The sequence below is a fragment of the Sinocyclocheilus anshuiensis genome, unplaced genomic scaffold, assembly GCF_001515605.1.
Source record: "Sinocyclocheilus anshuiensis isolate Anshui unplaced genomic scaffold, SAMN03320099.WGS_v1.1 scaffold508, whole genome shotgun sequence".
Taxonomy (NCBI): Eukaryota; Metazoa; Chordata; class Actinopteri; order Cypriniformes; family Cyprinidae; genus Sinocyclocheilus; species Sinocyclocheilus anshuiensis.
Window position 1 is genome coordinate 1569330 of NW_015555744.1, and position 21760 is coordinate 1591089.

At 35.9% G+C, this 21760-nt stretch overlaps 1 protein-coding gene across 2 annotated transcripts in view; it reads left to right on the forward strand.

Annotated features, from left to right (window-relative positions):
- LOC107673374 (zinc finger matrin-type protein 4-like) overlaps positions 1 to 21760 on the forward strand; it is a 62443-nt gene that overhangs the window by 25275 nt on the left and 15408 nt on the right. For both annotated transcript variants that reach the window (XM_016466927.1, XM_016466926.1), the window contains exons 3-4: positions 1494 to 1583; positions 17293 to 17449. In XM_016466927.1, the coding sequence (XP_016322413.1) occupies positions 1494 to 1583; positions 17293 to 17449 (247 nt within the window). The remainder of the gene's footprint in view (positions 1 to 1493; positions 1584 to 17292; positions 17450 to 21760) is intronic.

Sequence of the window (21760 nt, forward strand, 5' to 3'; positions counted from 1 at the left end):
TTATATCGAAATCCTCCGACATTCTTCTTTACAAATCCTCGTTTTGTACTTCTAATTCGTGACCGTTGTTTTGTTTTGATCTCTCCCCTGCGCTTCCGCGTTAATCACTTCTGAGCGGCGCATGCGCAAAGCCGACCTCATACGTCATCCGCCCAGAACTGCTTCCATGTACAACTGTTGGCGCAAGCTACATTAAAGTGATTGTTACATTTTGAATATTACAAAAATGCATCGATTCGCTACAGGAGGCCTTTGTTCACCCCCCGGAGCCATGTGAGACACTTTTTTTATGAATGGGCGCTTTTTATTTAACTTCTTTTTGACTGATGCATGCAACACCTGCTGAGTGGCATTAAACAGCTTGAAAGATCAAAAACAATCTTTAATATAACTCCGACTGAATTCGTCTGAAAGAAGAAAGTCATATACACCTAGGATGACTTGAGGGTGAGTAATTTATGGGCTAATTTTCATTTTTGGGTGAACTAACCCTTTCACTATTTATTTAGAGAAAATCAATTGATAGCACCTGACTATTGCACTCTGACAGGCAAGAATAGATACAGACAAATTTGCATATTTATTGCATGCTGGTGTTATAGGAAACTGAGAAATTATGGATAGATATGATGCTGAAGAGATTGAAGAGAAATATGTTTATATTTGCACACACTTCAGGTGCTGAAACAGCAGCATTCTCAATAAATCTTGAGTTCCATCTGTCCCTTTCCATCTCTCTCTGTCTCATTTCATATTTACTCTCTTGAGGGGAGAAATAGGAGGACCAGGCTAATAAGATTCTCTCAGGCAATCTTCAAACACAAGATGACAGATCATATTTTTGAACCACATTCATCTGCAGTCAGTCAGGTCTGTTTCATCCAGGTCCATGTGTTATTTTTTTGATAGTCCAAGAAAAGCAGACAGAAAATCTTTCACTTCTTCAAGAGGAAATTAGTGGCTTTCAATGCAGATTATTCCAGTGCCACTCTCTGTCCTTCATTTCCACACTTTGCCTCTTTCCTTTCTGTTGAGGATGAAGTTCAATTACCCTCTTGTCAAACAACATAATTTTCAGGTAAACTGAGCCGTGAATTGATTTGGCCCACTCTCTGAAAGCTGTGCAGTCAAACCCAAGTAATTGATGGGTTTGTGATTTGTGGCTCCACACTCGCTTAACGCCAACCACAGTAATTATTTATTGGCCTGTGCGTGAGACTGGCACTGCCATTCACTTTTCACTCAGTTGCTGCTCCAGCTCATCTTTCTTTGGTATTTTTTTTAATACTTTTTCTTCACAATTACTACATTTTCTAGTCTGTCCCAGGACTGTAAACTTGATTTGACAAACCATAAAATATAAAAACATATAAGTTAATAAAGGTACAGATTTATGACATTATATTAACATTCAGATTGCAGAATCATCTGATTGTGTACAAAAATAATAAACACTTATTTAAATTTTTTTCCCCCTCCCCATTCTTTTTTAGAGCCGGAAACATGCAAACAAAGTGCGTCTTTATTACATGTTGCATCCAGTAGATGGGGGATGTCCAGCTAAGAAGCTCAGAACAGATGACGTGAGTATCTCATCCTATTCTTTTTTTATTACTATTACAAATGACACCATTCTTTTTAAAGATCAGGGTGCTAAACCTTTTTTCTTTAAAGGAGTTCGTCTCTAGGTTACGTATGTAACCATGGTTCCCCGAGGGAACGAGACGCTGCGTCGAAGTCGCTTTGGGAACGCCCTTGCGTGACCCCGTTCTGAAGCACGTGTCAAATCAGTCCAATGGAGTAGCGAGACGTCACGAGCGGGGTGACGTAAGCACCAGAAAGTATAAAAGCGCATCCGGCAGAGCGCAAACCAGCTTCGATGAAGTAGCGCCTGGAGGGATGCAGGGAGTATGGCAAAGAGACGCAGCGTCTCGTTCCCTCGGGGAACCATGGTTACATACGTAACCTAGAGACGTTCCCCTTCAGAACTCGAGCTGCGTGGAAGTCCCTTTGGGAACGAGAATACCCACTGCGCCATACCAAGTCCCTGCCTGTGTGTGTATCTTGCGAGCACATCACGAAGCGAGAACTTGGGAACCTGGGGTAGATGCCAGGTCTAGGTTGTAAAAACGGACAAAAGTGTGCGGAGACTTTTTTTTTTTTTTTTTAAAATAATATGCTTCATGAACTCCAACCATTAAAAAGCACTTCATTTTATGCTTTCTTTAATGCAAACATTTAATATAATAGATTGAACTTGTGTATGCAAATTTCTTTTGAAATCAAAGTAAATCAATTTGAATTACAAAGAAGCAACCTGCATCTGTGGACAGTTTGGCTATTATTAATGTATCATATTTTCTGCCATATTAGTGAGTGCTATAGAATTTCAATGTGCACTTTAGTTTCTGTATGACAGTATTTAGGTGGTATTTAGCAGATTTTGTATTTTTTATTTTAAGGGGATGTTCATGTAGGATGCGTTCTTGCATTTAAAAATAGGTAGTTGGAGTACAATGAAATGAAAATGTGTTGTTCATTGCGAAAGATGCTAAAAAAAAGCAAGACATGTCAAGACACCTGTCTGAAACGTATTTAGACAGAAACTTATGTTTCTTTTATTGCATGGTTTTTCATTTGTTTATAGCTGGGATTATTTAATTGTGGTACTGAGTGAAATCATAACTAGTTCCCCTAAAATCAAGTCCTCCTGGAAGAGCTCTGGCAAACCCAGAGTAGAAAACCTTCTTTATTGTACGTTTGTTAGCATGGTGAGTACTTAGAGTTACTGGTAACACTTTCGTATAGGGACCAATTCTAACTATTAACTACTTGTTTATTAGCATGCCTATTATTAAAATATTGGCTGTTTATTAGTACTTAGAAAGCACATATTATTCATGACCATACTGTATTCTACATCCTTAATCCTACCCAATACCTAAACTTAACAACTACCTTACTATTAATAAGCAGCAAATTCATAGTTTATTGAGGCAAAAGTCATAGTTAATGGTTTGTTAATAGTGAGAATTGGACCTTAAAATAAAGTGTGACCAAGTGACTGCAGCGCCCTATTTATGGATGATTGTAGTGGTGACTCAAGGGTTGTAGTACATCTGTCCAGCATTTCATCATAAGGAGACAACAGCTTGGCGTGTGTGAAATGTAATGTAAATCTGGTTTTGTACTGCATTGTCACTTTGAGTTAATAGGTGATCTTATGTGGGTACAAGCTTGGGTTTATGAATGGAGCAGTTTTTAAATGAAGGCCAATTAAATTCAAGAAACAAACAAGAAAGCTCAAGAAAGTCTAACTCAATTCTGAACTTCAGCTATCTTCTGAGATGAGTCTCGCTGAGATTATAGTATGCTTCTCTCAGTAGGATAAAGCAGGCTTCTGCTTTATTGCCATGTTTGATGGGCTATTCACACAACGAGAGGGGTTCATAAACACAAGGATGTGTGAATGTTGCTGGGATCAGCCTTTTTGTGCTCTCGGCTGGGCAGAGAAAGTCTATGATGCCTGTGGTTTTTGCAGATGTTACATGTTCTTTAGACAGCTTCCAAACAGACCAACAAAGCTCTCACCGCAGGAGACCAAATGCACATCTAAATGTTTATGCGAGAGTCATAGAATGCAAAATCGTAGCCATCGGCTATGGGATACGGTTAGAATTAAATGATATTGAATGCTGTATATGTTTTATTGATATTCTGTAGGGTCACAGTAATTGTATACATCATTAGACAAGCTATTGAGGTGAGGACACTGGCAGAGAATTGCAGTAATGAGCTGCTTTTGAGTTCTTCGATTGAACTTTAACACTTAGCTTGTATCAGATCGATAGTAGCAATGAACAGACATTCAAATAGTCTCTGCAGACAAACTAGACTTTGTGCAAGTTGGACAGCAAATATTAATAAGCCATTACCCGCTGAAGATGCAGAAATATGGACGTCTTGTCAATGAGTACAGATAGGCCAAAACTGGCATTTTTTTCAGAAAGAAAAGAGAGAGAACAAAATTAAAAGTGGCTACATTTAAGAGACTAGTTAGGGTGCTTTCAGACCTGTAGAATGTTGGCTTTTTAATGAATAAAATCCCAATTTTGTAACAATGTTTTATGCTTTCTTATACATATGGTAACACTTTATTTTAAGAACCAATTCTCACTATTAACTAGCTGCTGATAGCATGCATATGACTAACATATTGGCTGTTTATTAACTGTATATTATACACTCTTTGGTTTTGAACTGCAATAATTAATGTGCTCGCCTCCAGAATTAGACATTATTGCTTTTTACATTATGCATTTCCCATTATGAATTATGATACAGCTTGGTTAGATTCCTTTCTCACCACAAGTGAGCCACTCCAGAGTTCGTTTTTTAATCGAGATGACACCACCTCATTCAGGCACTCTCTAAACTATAGCATGTAAGTCACATTAACTAATTTTGTTTCTTTTTTGTTAGTGGGGAGAGAGAGCTGTTCAAGTCTTTAGTTTGAATTAATTACATTTGAATGTTTAGGGTAGGTTTTCCCACTTAAATATTGAGTTAATCCTCTTACACTCTCTTATCACTAATCAGTTAATGTACTTCTGAAAATCAATATAAAAATAGTGCAAGATGTGGAATTTTTGTGATTACCTTTTCTCTGTCATTAACCTTTAAACGTGATAGAGAAAAACCAAGTCAGGAGGCGTTCAGTCAAAATCAGCACTTTTTACAGTGGGACCGAGGGAGTAGAGTGGAACTGAAAGCAATTATTTTTCCACTACATTGTTCTTTCTGATATTTATAGATCAATGAACTCTACATGACTACTGTTGTGTGAATGCTGTTGTAATGTTTTTGGCTCCACAGCAAGAAAAAAAACCAACTGAAAGTTTTGCGCCAGCAATTTTGCTTCAGTGTAAAAAGCTTAGACATACTGATTTTCTTGATTTCTTCAATAACAATGTTGTGTGAAAATTGTTTGTCCAAACCATTCTTTAAAAAACTGCAAAACTACACCTTCTACAGTTTAAATGTTAAGGGGAGTCCTTCATAATTAAAGGTAAGTAATTTCATTATATTGTCAACCTGTCCAACTGTACAGTACCTGTCAGTCAATGCTACACACAAAGTGCTGCCTACATTTTCTTTAGATTCTTTCCCAGAGCACAGGGTTGTGAGGGTAAACTGGCCCTTGGCCAGCGGAGAACTAAAATTCACCTGCATTAAAGAGTCAGTAAGCAGCCAAGTTCTAACAAGCCGTCCTCTGCTCTCTCAACGCCTAATAAAGTGGCAGCAGATCGTACAGGAGATCACCGGTCACATCCATCTGCTTAACACAAATCAGCTGTCTGCAGCAGCTACTAATAGCTACATGGTCCCCTAAGGACACTTTAAAAATCTCTCCCAAAGTCTCCAGCACACTGTAACTCAATGCAAGGGCTGTGGCGGAGGATACAATTAGCGGCCTGGGACAACTTCTGCACTGATCGAATAGCCCATCGGATACTTACTCCTATTTAATTAGCGGTGATTAAATCAACCCCTGCCGGGGCTCGTGTTTCCAGGGGAGAGCAGGGCAGACGGAGCGTGTGCAGAGGACAAGAATGAAAGTAGAGAGAAGAAAGTGAGCTGGAACTCGAGCCTGGATCTTCAGCTTTTGTTCTAGACTTTGTTTCACTCAGTTAATGACAGATCAGTGACTGTGTGTGGAATGTCCAGACAGCCTGAGAGTGATACAGCAGTTTCCTCTTTACATTTACATTTCAGTTTACGCTTCTCTCTTGGATATCAGCAGAACTCATTTTGTCAGGGTTCCACATGTATTAATAATCACAATGTATATAGCAAACCTATAAAAACACTGAACAAGTAATGGGATGCATGCATAGATGAAGCTTTGTTTGAAGGGGACATTGGATGCCTATTTTCCAAGTTGGTATGATTCTTTAGGGTCTTCATAAAATGTCTGTGTGTAAAACAACACCCTTTTTACCTGGTCAAAAACAGCTCTAGCTCACTGAATGACACCGTTTCAGACTCAGACAGCCCATAAAAAACTGGCTGCGTGTCTTCTTTTCAGCTGTTTGGAGCTGGCAGACTGACCAGAACTAAATGCAAAAAAAGAAAAAAGAAAAAGAAAACCTACAAAAATGAAAATTTCATCCAATATCCCCTTTAAACCTGCTCTGTTCTCTCTTGCTGCCTAGTCAATGTTGTGCAGTCAGTGGTTGTGTATTATTATTGCTGATAAGTGTTATTTTATTATTATTATTTATATATTATTGTATTTATATATTATATTTTTTCAGTTTTCTTTTTAATAATTTATGTTTGAGAATTTGAGTAATTTTAAATATTTTGTATTTTTTTTACAAGTTTTTGTTTTACTTAATGTATCTATTTAGCTATATTTTATTTTAAGTTAACAAAAAAGATATTAATAGTTTTTGTTAACAATATCAACACTGTTGCTGATTTGACTCTTTATCACCTGCCATAGTTTTAGGCAAGATTTTTTTTTTTTTTTTTAACAGTCGAGGAACCACAGGCCATTTTATTTTGAGAAATGCTGCTCTATCTGCTTGTTAAGTCATGATATGGAATACTGTTTCTGGGTCCAAGCCTCTACTCTTATTTCAAATAAGAATACTATCTCAAGAGGCATTTATGAGTATTGTTCATTTATAGCACAGCTTTAAGCCAAGCTTTTAAAAACTAGAGTTGAACATTATAGTCTCTGGGCTCAAAGTAGAGGTCGACCGATATGGGTTTTTCTCTGGCCGATGCCGATGCCGATATTTAGAAATCAGGGCAGCCGATGGCCGATATATGATGGCGATTTTTTTGGCCGATTTTCTTTTCTTTTTTTTCCCTTCATCTCATAGAAGATAGTGATTATTGCAGGGTACAAGATAGTAATAGTCAAGTCAAGTCACCTTTTTTTATATAGCGCTTTTAACAATACAGATTGTGTCAAAGCAGCTTTACAGTATTAAATGTGAAAATAGTGTGTCAATAATGTAAAAGGACAATAGTAATCACTCAATTTTCAGTTAAAGGCAGTTCATCATTGAATTCAGTGAAGTCATCTTCCAGCTCAGTTCAGATTAAATAGTATCTGTGCAATCAAGTCGACGATATTGCTGGAAATTAAGTGTTCCCAACTAAGCAAGCCAGAGGCGACAGCAACAAGGAACCAAAACTCCCATCGGTGACAGAATGGAGAAAAAAACCTTGGGAGAAACCAGGCTCAGTCTGGGGGCCAGTTCTCCTCCGGTCAGACGAACCAGCAGGTTGATCCATGCTGCAGCAAAGTCCGATTGTGCAGAGGACTCATCTGGTTCCGTGGTCTTGTCCCGATGGCCGTCTAGGACTACTACTAATAGTAGTAGTAGTAGCCTAATTCATAATAATAATACATGGCTCAAAACTTAAGCACCTTCTCAAAACAGTTCTGAAGGATGCTTTTTGTTTATGTTTGCTGACAGACTCCAGTGTTTCCCACAGACTGCAAATTAATTCTCTGCTAGCAGGAGGCGCTTTGGGAGCTGGAGATATACCGGTTTACCCGGTAAAGGCTGTAATCAAATAAGCGCTGATCACAAACACTATCGACTTGCAAATGCAAATTGATTCTCTGCCAGCAGGAGGCGCTGTTTGAGCGGGAGATATAGCGGTTTCCCCGGTAACGGCTGTAATCAAGTAAGCGTTGTGCTCACAAATGCTACTTTATCAGGCATTACAGGAAAGACGAAATGAAATCGAAGCTTTTCTGAAGACGGTCGGTTCTTTTCAAAGATACATTCATTTAAAAATACCTGCACTGCATTTTAATTTTGAAATGTGCAGTGCTCACTTTATTCAACGAAGTATAAGCCTTTTGGAAAATCTATTTGTGGCGCTCAGTTTTGATATTGTGACGAGCCGCCACAAATAACTCAATGTATGGGAAACACTGGACACCGCTATAAGTCAAATGGCCATAACATAAGTGATAACAAAAATAAAAGAGTTCACACATATTACACAGCCCGCGTCTCATAACTGCTTGTAAGAGTGCACTGGCCATGACATATTTCATGAGCAAAGTTATCGTGCACGTTTTAACCAGCCCAGAAGTTTCTTCTGAATTGTACGTGTTTTTACTTTTACATGCAAATGACTTATGAATATGATAACTTTCCGACATCAATTTTAGTAGGGTACAACGTAATTACGCTTTCGAATTTTCTATTTTGCCCAGCCATCATTAGCTGAAACTGTGTGTGAACGAGGCGCTGCTGCAGAGTGTGAGCTGTAGGGATGGACGTATCGATCCGAAGTATCAATATATCGATACTGACGCGAGTATGGAAAGTATCGATACTCAAACAAAAAATATCGATACTAAGGTGTGTTTTATTTGCCAGTGATTTTGTTTATTTAACAAAAAAATAATAATGCGTACAATATGCATTGAATTGGATGAATAACCTTTGTTAGCGAGTAATTGTGTAGGATAGAACTATTTTCCTGCTCATCTGAACACGCAAATGTTGCAAGACAGAACTAATCAATCACAGAGAGCGTTCACTCACTTTTGATAGTACATTCAAACAGGGCTGATTTTCCCAAAAGTATCATAAGAAAGCATGTAGCGTCTGGACCAATCAAAAACACAATTTTCATTTTGATTTAACAAATCAGTTATTCATTAGATTAACAAGTCGTCACAGACCCCTCACCCAATAGACTGGGCGCCAGGATGTCTGCGAATGACCACAGGCCACTGGTTACCATGGCAACCCCGACACCTTTGCTAAGACCAGAGCCATTTACGACCTGATGGAATGTGAGTAGGGAAAATCACTGCATGTTCCATAGCAAGAGGCACAATGCACAGTAGAAATGGACTTTTCTACTAATTAATCCATAGGAAAACCTTTCTTTGAATGAACACACATAGCCTTCAGGTCATCGTGTATGTTGTCTTTGAGATTTTATATTGAACCATGTGTAAACAAAAATATAACCTAATAAGTTACAATTCAGGCGTATTGAATGTTAAAAATGTGTTTTAAACAAAGTTAAGTGCTTATCATTACTCATTTTACTCTTAGTAATTTAATAAATTTCATAATTTAAAAGTTTAGTTCAGAAGTATCGAATCGGTATCGATATCGACGATACTGCCTTGAAAAATATCGGTATCATATCGAAAACAAAATAAGTGGTATCGCCCATCCCTAGTGAGCTGCTCACGCAGCCAGGGAACGGCATTCCACAACAACGCTTAGCTGCCCGCAGATGCGCCTGCCTATAAATCGGCCTAATTTGCAGCACAATCGGCCGATGCTGATTAATTAAAAAATGCCAAAAATCGGCCCGATTAATTGGCTGGCCGATCAATCGGTTGACCTCTAACTCAAAGTGTTTATATTTCTCCAATATTTTAAGGATTTAGAAAAGAAATCACTGCCTGTCTGGCCATCTGAGATTTCTCTATGAAGATAAAGATTAGAATCATGATTTTTCAGTACTGCAGCAGAAAGTGAGTGTATATTAGCAACATTTGTTGTTTGCTTTTGGGGTCTGATGGAGCGCTTAGTCCCAGAAACGGTGACATGTAACATCAGACTTAAAAAGCAGATACTAATGTACTGCTGAGCTTACACATGACATGTGAATGAAAATGAAACCTGTCCATCACTTTTCTTATGACATGGTATTTCGCTTTGTCAGAAACAGTGCTGAGACGCTTATGTGGGTAATGCGGATTTTAAATTGTCTGGCAAAAAAAATAATAGCCTTAATATAGATATTGCATGTCTTCAAAAGCTAAGATCTAATGTCTCTTTCCAGTGTTAATAAGTACTGCCTACTGATTAAGGAATGAAGCTGTAAGAATTAAATATATTTACACTATGGCTTACAAGATAAGGGCCTCAAATATGGGGATGGTTTTGAAGTATGCATTGGAACCTGACTGATACGATGTGAACTGACAGCACTGTGCTTGCCATGGTTGGCATAGCATTTTGTTCTCATGGAGATGCAGACCAGACTGAGTCATGGGTTCTCTGACCTTTTTTTTCTCTATCATTGTGTTTCTTTCTCAAAGTGGACACTCTTCCATTCTTACTGGAAGAAATAAGTAGTAAACAGTAAGAAATATAAGTGAGTAATCCATAATTGAACTCCAGTTAAAAGCACATTGTGCTTGTAACATTTGGTTTTGAGCATTCTGAATCCACAAAGCAATAGCCATGCTGCACAGCAATCATATACGGTGTAAACAGAATTAAGTCTCAAAAGGTTTTGCACTAAAGCAATCTCTGCAAAGCCCCCAGAGCGCTTTCACCAGCAGCTACTGCCTGCAAGCCTCAGACGCAGTACTGAGTGCTGAATTGAGGTCTATCGTTGTTCGCAAAAATGTACTCTGCTTTTTGATCGTATATACTGTATATAAGTGCACGGCTTAAGCATCAGATCTAAAACCTAACAAAAAGAAAATGCATGGCTTTTGATAAAAGGTGCGAAAGTTAAATGCATAATAATAGTGTGATAGTGTGTATTTTGTCATGCGTTTAATTTGACATTGTCAGCATTACACTATTGCTCCCAAGCCAAATTATTTGTGGCGGTTTTATATTTTTGTTATATTTGAAGAGTTTATTTGCAAAAACAGATAACTCTGTTTTTTAAGATTTTCAAAAATCATGTTTTTTATTATGTTATTATGTTTTCATTGTGTTTTATGGTGTTAGTTAGCTGAATTTTTTGTTATTTTTTAACCTAATCAAAATAACTAAACTGCAGTTTGATTGAGATTAATTGGAATGCATAATGAAAAAACTTGATTTTTGAAAATTGTTAAAAACTGAGTTATCTGTTTTTGCAAATTAACTCTTGATTTGTTTTTTGTATTTATAATATGTGCATTTGTTACATTATATACAGTTGATATATTATTTTAATCTACTTTTTATTATTATTATTATTTCAAATTATTTTTATTAATTTGTATATAGCATTTGTTACATACAGTTGTTATATTTTTGTCATTAATTTACTGGCAGTTTGATATTCTTACAATTTTATTAGTATATTATAGTTATTTTCTTACATAAAATAACAGAGTTTGTACATACATAAAAGAATGCACTTTATCTTTCCATTTGAGACTCGCTGATCTCCTGTATACAGTCATATCTCCTTCTCTCTTCTTGGTATTTGAACAGCAATTACAAATTCAGCATCTCTTTCCCCCAGGCTGGTTCTGCTGTTCCAATCAGATGGTTATCAGCCTCCTGATTATTCCATCACAGCCCTGATGAACCCTGTCAGACTCTTAACAGTTCTGTCTCTGCTTAGTTGGGCAATAGGCAGACATTTGTCACTTTGAATTGACTTTATACGATACAGCAGAGATATTCAAAATGCTGGACTACTGCAGAAATGAAGCACTAAAATAAGAGACAAACTAATTTCAGTTTAGCTTTCAAATTAACTCAGTTTGAGCTGCATGTTTTTAATACAGTCTCTGACATACGTTCATGGAAATGCAGTTAGAGTGTCAGTAATATAAGTAAATGAACATTGTTTATTATTTTTGCATGTTATTTGTCAGTAAAATTTGCCAGATGATGTAAAATACGTCACCTGGTGGACTTCTGACAGCTCCAGGGATGTTGTGGGAACTACAGATTTCACTTCTGCATTTTTGTATCCGTGCTCACAGACAGTCAGATTAAGCCCACTGCATTATGGGTGTTGATGTTTTCCTACCTTTTTTGCCACAGCCTTTTTCTCTGTTTTATCTCTTGCAAGCGATGAATTAGCCTATCCATTTAACCAGCATATTGTATGTAGTTTTTGCCATAATTTTATTCTCAGCAGTTGTCAAAATTGTGAATGACATCTTGAAGTACAAAGTGAAGTTAATTTAAGAGTGTGCAGTATAAGATTACACTTTAAAATAGGCAAAATAGGCAAAAAGTGACGAACAGCACTATTAACTATTAGCACTATTAACAATAGAATTTTAGAATTTTAACAACATAAAACAGTATTTGCAAAAACACTTCCATTTAAGTCCTCAAGAGCTCTGAGGGGTGGTAAATTAACCTAATATGATTGAATTGATATATGTGACCCTGGACCACAAAACCAGTCTTAAATCTCGCGGGTAGATTTGTAGCAATAGCCAAAAATACATTGTATGGGTCAAAATTATAGATTTTTATTTTATGCCAAAAATCATTAGAATATTAGGTAAAGATCATGTTCCATGAAGATATTTTGTAAATTTCCTACCATAAATATATCAAAACATAATTTAAGGTGATTTTCTCAGTATTTTGAATTTTTTGCACCCTCAGATTCCAGATTTTCAAATAGTTGTATCTCGGCCAAATATTGTCCTATCCTAACAAACCATACATCAATGGAAAGCTTATTTATTCTTATAAAATAAAAATAAAAATGTTATTATAAAATGGACAATTATGACTGGTTTTGTGGTCCAGGGTCACATTTCTGTTGCATGTGAGAGACTTTATGCTTTGGTAACACTTCTTTTGTGCCAATAAATAAGTAATTATAATAATTATGAAGAAAACTGATTATGTTGAAGCCATAATGTTGTAGAGCAGTGGCTATGGTGTCATGTATTGTTCCCACTCTCACTCCATTTTCTCTCCCTGCTTCATTTCCTGTCTGCCCTCAACTGTCTCTGTCAATAAAAGCTAAAACCCAAAATGAAAAAAAAAAATGCTCTAAACTGAGTAGAGTTGGCAAAGGTATTCATGGGCATGCATGCATGCATTCAGAAAAGATTAGCTATTGCTGAAGCTGATGATGGTTGAATATAAAGAGGCTTCATTGTTGTGTGTGAATAGGCTGCATTAGAAAACAAGCATTCACCAAGCATTAATCTTGAGTAGAACAACGTTAAAGACCATGTTGTCTACCTAGGTCATAGTTGCAGTTCTTTGAAATGCAGAGATGTGCAGAATGTTTATTTTCTGTTAAAGTGATGTGTGTTATTTAAAATACTTTCTCATCTCCAACCATAATATGTAGGGACAACAAGTAAGCTTTTTGCTTGTTTGCTTATTGACGTTGCACTGATATTATTATGAGAGTAAAGCTCTGTGGAAAACACTCTGTTTTGTGTTGACAGTAAAGTGAATTTTCCGCTTTCAGATAAAAATATTATTTTATTGCATGAATGAAATAGTCACAAATCCATTTTGCTGAAGAGCAATACGTCTTTCTTAGTGACAGGCTGTGAATTACTGTGTAGACGTATATTCAGACGTGTAATTATCTTCAGCTTTGCACATGGCTTTAGTATATGTGAGCCACACATATCTGACGAATCACATTGGAGATTAAATCTGGGGGGATACAGCTGAGTCAGGGGTTTTCTGTTGCGTTTTCCTATAGAACTGGATGTCACTGGATGTCATTTTTCGGTTCAAATGTTATCAATATTATTCATGCACACACATGTTTGTGGGCTTTGCCTTAGTCTCTGGATTTGATGCTTAAATATATGCATTTATTTTTAATTTATCTAAAAGACAACATGAATTGTTATCATGGCACATTTCACTTCCATAATCTGATGTATTTCCAAGTGAATAAGGACAGTCAATATGAAAATAATATAGTTCAACACTTCATTGGGAATTGATTGGCCTACACATCAAAATGCCTTTAATCCCAAAGTAAGTAGCCATTTGGCTGTTAGTTCAAATTAGTCCGCATGGCCTAAAGCTCAAACTCAGTTCCTGGAGGGCCACAGCTCTGCACAGTTTAGCTCCAAGCCTAATCAAACACACCTGATCCAGCTAAACTTCCAAGCAGGTGTGATTTGGAGCTGGTTGGAGCTAAAACCAGAAACACTGCACAATTTTTGGCTGTCCAAGATGAAAGATTGGCATCGTGAAATAACTGTAGCGATTTCTGTGATCCTGGCTCCTAATGTCCTGTGTCATACAGTAAGAGAGGTTCAAAGATGGCCATTGTCATGGTCTTGCAACCAAAGATAGCCTACGATACAGCATGATCATCGCAAAGTGTGTTTGCTGCTATGATCCACGTTTACTGACCAACCAATAAAAATGCGACAAGAAATCAATGCGACATGGCGCTAAAACATAAAACTGCTTACCTCAAAGCTCTTATGCCTTGCTCTTTCGCCACTTCCACTTTTTTCAGCACACATAAAAACTACAATAGGTCAATAGGTGTCATCATCGTACAATCTACACACTTGTCATAGCCAAGTTTATTAGATCCATGTCGCACAGTGTGACATGCAATGATCTTACAGGATTTCTAAAATCGTGCAGTGTGTCTCGGACTTTAACTCTGCAGAGCTGTGACCCTCCAGGAATTGAGTTTGAGACCACCTAAGCAATGTCAGCAGACAAAGAAAACGGTTTAAGTTGAAGAACATTTTGATGCAGTTAATAACATTTTGTTAAAAAATTTACTCTAAACTATGTTAACTTGTAAACATCTTTCCACTTGTTAAAATTTACCATTTAAATAAATATTTAAAGTGAGAAACTTCATTTAGCAGTACTTTTAATAATTTTAAATCATAACTTAAGTCAAACTTTTTCACTATGTCCAAAATGACCAATTTTAACAATTGAAATACTCTCAACCAGTGCAAATTTGCTACGCAGTGGTAATTTGCACCATTATGCATATCAAAATCATACATGTCCAAAACAACCATACACAGTAATTTAACAATTAAACTGCTGTCGAGCCAATGCAAATTTGCAACATGGTAACCTTCCCCTTTTGCAAATGGCAGTCATTAACACCTGTGTTCTTTATCAAATTAGCTTTTAATAGAGAGTCACTCTGTTTTGCTCTTGTCAGTGATTTTATTTTCCTGTTTCATAGTGAATGTCACTGTAACACAAAGACCACAGCATTCTGAATGCACTATATGAGGACTTGTGTGGGAGATTCTTCTTTTCAGAGCAGGTGATGTGGTAATGGATATATTGAGTGTACAGTGCATATACCGAAGCACAGAGCAAGGTCATTTGGAGAAGTGCTGTGTTGGTGTGTGCTGTGTGTTCAGCTCCCTCCATTAACACTGAGGGTGCTTGGCTTCCATGATACTTACAAACAGAGAAAACAATGGATGGAACCTGCAGACCAAAAATAGCTTCAATGCAATGGACGAAACCAACATAGCTGATGTAGTAGTATGTCTGATAACGTATCTCCATATGTATAGAACATACTTGTACATACTCAGGAATTCTGACCTCATTGTTGTCTAACTCTCTTTTAACATACTTCAGCGGTGTTAGTATTGCAGTCTAGTAGTTTAGGAAGACAGACACAGAGTGAGTTTGTGTGTTTGCATGCTTGTGTAAGAATGCCTCCGAGTGCAACTTAAGCCTGTTTTCACTCCACATGTGTCATATTATTTTGCCCTTCCTATGGTCCAAGGCTCTGTGTGGCAAATTGCTGGAAAATCTATGCAAAAAAGCTCCTTGTTTTATTCATAGAGCTGGAACCTGAGCTGTAGGGCAACCATTGTTTTTGATTACTATCAATATAAAGTCTCTTCCTGTAATTACAGGTAACAGCTACAATGCCTGTAAGGAACATCTAAAAAGGCCAAAGACTAGAAAATTTCACAGTGGAATTTTAACAAAATTACAGTGTTTTAGGGAAAGGAAGAGAGAAAAGTTGGCGGAATGAACAAAAAAAGAAAGAAAGAAAGAAAGAAAGACATCACATCAGATTTGTCACCTTATTTCTGTTTTGGTGATGCTGAAGCCCTTAGTAAGTTAATCCAATGTACAGTAGCAGTTGGAATATCAGTGAGGGGTGTTGTAGAGGGCAGAATTCTGGTTATCATCTGATAATACAGCTTTGCTTTATTTATTCTTGATCAAAAATACAGTGAACTGCAATATTTTAAAATAATATTCCAATTGTAAATGTATTTTAATATGTAAAAAATGTAATGTATTTTTGAGATGGTAAAGCTGAATTTCCCAGCAGCCATTACTCCAGTCTTCAGTGCCACATGATCCTTCCGAAATCATCCTTAAATGTTGATTTTGCTGCTCAAAACATGTTATTATTATATAAGAACAGCATTTATTGGAATAGAAATCTATTGTAACATTATAAATGTTAAAACATAAACATTATAGTCTTTTACTGTTACATTTGCTCAAATTAATCAGTCTGTTTGAATGCATTTCTTTTAAAAACTGGCTAAATAACTATAAATTAATATTTAATAACAAACAATTGAATAATTAGCATTTAAAATTAGATGTATTTCTATTTCTTTTTTTAGTGGACAATATTGTAAAGAACTTTAATATATATATATCACTACTTTACATTGTAGCAAAGTGTCATTTCTTCAGTGTTGTCACATGAAAAGATATAATAATATATTTACAAAAATGTGAGGTGTGTTCTCACTTCTGTGAGATACTGTATATCTATATTAAGACCTACTGTAATGCATGGATCAAATATAATGTTACACATCAGAATTTTCCTCAACCATTAGCGAGCAGAGAAAAAGGTAGGCTACTCCTCTCATAAAACGTACAAATAAAGATCATTTTAGATGTTTAATTACTATTTGGAGCATTGGGATCGCTAGAAGAGGGCTTAATGAACTCATTTTTGTGAAAACCTCAAATTCGAATTTCGACCATAACTGATATTTTTCACTTCTTTTGCCTGTAGCTCAAAATTAGACTGACTGAAAATTATGGTCACATATACAGTTCGCTAATTGTCGGCTTTTTGGTATAGACGAGAAACTGTGCATCCCTAAAATTGAATTCTATTGGATCTTCATCCCAAGCATATACTGATGAATGCATCACAAGGAAGATGAACTCAGTCATGAAATGGCTCCATAGATTCCGCATCTTGTATTTGATGTAAATTATGTAATAGATCTTACTGCAGGCAGTGGGTGATCGCCTCACTTTCTGCCTGTGATAGTTCAATCAAACTGGCCCCATTACTGTTAAATCACCTCCATTTGCATCCCACCAGTAACCACATAAGCAATCCCAAAGAAGCCGAGACATTTCCCCCACTCTCGCTCTCATTCTTCACTCTGCTACATTTGTAGCTCATTTACCCTCAAGCATTGCTGGGGGCTTAGGAGGAGAAAATCTGCTGTGAGAAATATTGTGCTAAGCTCTCGATTTCCTCTTTTAACCGGGTGCCCTTGCTCCGTCTGACCTTCTGACCGTTATAAATGTGTCTGATGTGTTGCAGGGGAGTGAGGAGGGAGATGTGGATAAGAACAAGTGCTGTACACTGTGTAACATGTCCTTTACTTCAGCGGTGGTAGCGCAGTCTCATTACCAAGGCAAGATCCATGCTAAGAGGCTCAAACTTCTGCTGGGGGAACAGCCTGCCATAACAGCCAAAGGTACGTGTTGCTCACACAAACACACACGTAGCACTAAAAAGTTCTTTAGGAGGGTGTTTATGTATGAGGATCTGTCGGAGATGACCGCGGGTAGCTGGAGGATCAGGGCAGGCGTCTGAACGAGCCGGACACTCACAGCATTGCATTGCACATCATTGCTCACCGCCTACTTGCCTACAGGGGTAATTTACCTAAAAATAAGGCGGAAGCAAGTGCATGTGTCTGTCTGCGACTTTGTAAAAGGAGCTTTACTGAAGCAGCCGAGTGAAAGCAGTGTGTTTGAGAATACTGTTGTCACACTGTCTGCATATTTGTGTTTATGTCTGTGTTCATTCTTGCATTAGGTTTCTGTCATGCAGTGCTTTGCTGTGCATGTTAGGTTTCTGACCTGTTTACAGCACAATAGCAATGCGCAGGAAACACTCGGGGATCTGTGGGCTCTCAGAAATCCTTCGCCTGTAGGAGGATGCACAAAGGATATACAGTGTGTACAGTAGAGAGAGGCTTTGTGCGTCATTTCCATTTCAGCCAATGGAGAGAGAGACTGGCTTTCAGTTCCATTCAGCATCCATTAGTCACCAGCTTTCCTGCTGGCTGTGCCTCCAAATGCCCAATGTGTTTATTAATTACACTCGTCACTGGACAGCTGTGCCGCATATGGCATAGTTAGGAGGCCCACCACATCACATCCAGTGTTTAGGATCAATTACACAATTCTAACGCTTGAGATGGAGCCACAGTCTGTCCACTATCTATGTCAAATTGATGTAATCTATTGGGAATACAAGGCAGACTGGTGGATTATAACCACTGTGTATCCTGTGGGATATTATTATTATTAATAATATAAAGTATAAAAAATAGTATTACTTTTTATTTAGATGTATTTTGTATTTTATTATAATAATTTCGATTATGATTTGCCAAATATTGCACATTTATTATAATAAAAAAATAATTTAATGATAAAATACATCTAAATACAATTATTATATTTAGAATTATGTATTATTATATTTAGTTATTTTTATGATTACATTGATTTTATTACAATAAATGTATAATATTTGAAAAACAATTATAATTGTAATAAAAACAGTAAATAAAAATGCATCTAACTAAATAGTAATATTTTATTATTATTATTATTATAGAATATCTAAATAAAATAACTAGTCATATTTATTATAATCAATAATGTTATTAATATAAAAAAATATTTTATGTAGATGTATTTATATTTTATTATTTTTATTATAATTATGCTTATGATTTTTACACAAATATTACACATTATAACAATTAAATCAATTTAATGATAAGAAATACCACTAAATAAAAACTAATAATAATACATTATTATTATTATTATTATTATATAGACGTATTTTTATAATTACATTGATTTTAGTATTATAATGTATACTATTTAAAAAACATATTCATAATTATTATAATAAAAACTCAGTAAAAATACATCTAAATAAAAAGTAATAATAATATTTTATTATTATTATTACAATATATTTATTATAAAATATCGAAATAAAATAAATTAATATTTATTATTGTCATTATTGAATCAATATAAATATAAAAAATTACTTTTCATTTAGATTTATTAATATGTTATTATTCTTATTATAATAATTCTTCTTATGCTTTTTCAAATATTACACATTTATTATAATAATAAAATCAATGTAATGATTATAAAACCTCTAAGTAAAAACTAATAATAAATTATTATTTTTTTATTATTATTTGTATTATTGTTATTATAAAATATCTAAAACGATAAATATTTACCATTATTATTATTTTTTTGTTTTGTTTTGTTTTAGAATTTTTTATTTAATATTACTATTAAAAGAAACTCCTTGTCCTTATCAAATCCGTGCATAATTCGATCATTAGTTTTTTGATTTAATATTGAAAGTAGAAAAATGAGAAAACGGCTCCTTTTTCTTTTTTTTCTTTTTTTTTTTTCCAAAAAACGAAAAATGAAAATTCAGCTTAAATTTTCGTTTTTCGTTCATGGGTGGAAAAATGAATAAAAAACGACTTTACAGTCTGGAAATACTTTAGGCTATAGCAAATTATTTCTCTGACCCCCTATCACTTTAAGAACGCTGGTCTACACAGAAGAAAGACCTGTCTAGACTCTGCCCCGGTACGAGTTGTGTCGAGCTATTCATTATATAGTCTGTTTGATGAGAAAAATATGAAATTGATAAAATGGGTTATTAATCCGTACAATTGCAGCAGTGGAGGACTATTATTCTGCTGCGTGATACTGCAGAAGAACTGATGATGGCACGGTTTGATCTTCGGCTGACCAATCAGCAGAAAGGGGCGTTTAATTCCCGCCCATGTGTAGAAATCGAATATTCAAGCTGTTTAGTCATTTTCCCACCCCTGAACAAAAAACAAAAAAATTAAGCGTAATTCTTGTTTTTCCATTTTGTTTTATTTTTATTACGTTTTCTCATTTTTCTACTTTCAATATTAAATCAAAAAACGAATGATCGGATGATACACGGATTTTATCACCCTGAATGGGCTTATTTTTTATAATGATTGCACATTTATCCATTACTTATCAGCTTCATGGTGCAAATTATTGTTTAATGGTCTTGTGTGTTGCCATGTTAATTTAAAATTCATAGGTTCATTCTTTTCACAGTCTGGTTTTAAATGCGTAGCATATCTGGCTTAAAATGAATTACCACTGTAGTCTTGTTTTTTTCTTTGCTCTCTCTCTCTCTGCTTGTTCCTCCCATGTTTCCTGTCACTGACTGATGCCATCATTAGCTGTGCCATCTGCGTCTGATGGCTAGAGACAGACGAGGCTTGTGTCCCACTCCGAGGGGATTGAGGCAGACCATCAATCCCTCTGACATGTGGCATACTGAGACAGACTAGCTCGGGCCCAGCTTAACTGAGCAGAGAGGAGTTCTCATGAAACTCAGTAAGCTTTTCAGTGCCCTGGCAATCTGGGGACAAACTGTAAACATGTTGCAGTGCCACTTCAACATTTGTTCACAGTAACCAAAAAGTGCTGGTGTTTTTAGAGGGAAAGATGATTTGATTTCTTAAAAATGCAATCTTTGTATTCATGTTGGTTTTATTTCTGAAAACATGTTTATACAATTTTGAAATGTAATTATTGACTTTAAAAATGTTGCGTGATCATTTTATAATGAATTCATGTCATTAAGTTGTTTACTTGTTTGATCTGAACTAACTTTGCCTTCTTATAAAAAAGCAGAAGACTAGGTTGGCTTTTTATAAAAATCATTATCACAGTCACATTGTGACTTTAAGCCCAACAAAAAAATGTCAACATAATTTTAGAAATTGAAACCAGAAGATGTATATTCAAGTCATTGTATCACTTATAATTTAAGGTATTTTAATAATCAAGTTAAAAAATAATTGTGAATGCGAGTAATTTAATGCTCAATGATGATGGTTTTAAGAAGTTACGCCCGTTTCACACCGCACGTGTAAGCAGAGCAGAGGCAGCGCAGAAGCGGTGCGTATGCAGAGCGGGAGTAGCGCGCGCCCATTGTGCTTTCACACTGGCAGCGTTTGTCGCGCAGCTGAACCGCGGTTTGTGTACTGCAAATACAGACGAGTATCGTTCATTCGGTCACGCTTTTCAGGTGTTCTCCGACAACTGTCTGTCATGTGCTTTGATATGGGCAGCATGCTGTGATGCAGCCGTGTTCCCCTCTGTCACGTGCATGTAACATGCTGTACATATAGTTAACATGATAAAAAGTAATCTTAAAGTTAATAAATGCCTCTAGTTTTAATAATTTAAACAGGCCTTTGAAGTTTGGGCAATAACTCCTGGCAGTGATGTGTTTTCGTGTAGTTGATTCTGTGCTAACTCTAATATATATATATTTTTTTAATGTTGTAGATTTAAGTAGCAAATGAGAATCGCTAAAATTATTGAATATATTTTGAGACAAAGGTCTTCTTAATGATTATCAGTTTGGTTTAAGATAATTAAAGCAACAGTTTTTCAATAACTAGAAGAATATGTAAAAGTATGGTATTTGGGGTAAAAGCGCCCCTGCTGTTGGGGCGAAAGGCACAATAATTAACATGATAATTAATAGATGGCTGACTTTTCCAATTGTTGACATGACACATGGTTAGATTCAGATGGTAAATATCATATAGCCTATTATGTTGGGTGTCCACCTTAGAGATAATCACCATGTTTATAATGAAACCATCATATTTAAAAACATGATATTAATAATATCATATAATAAAATATAATTTGTTGTTACT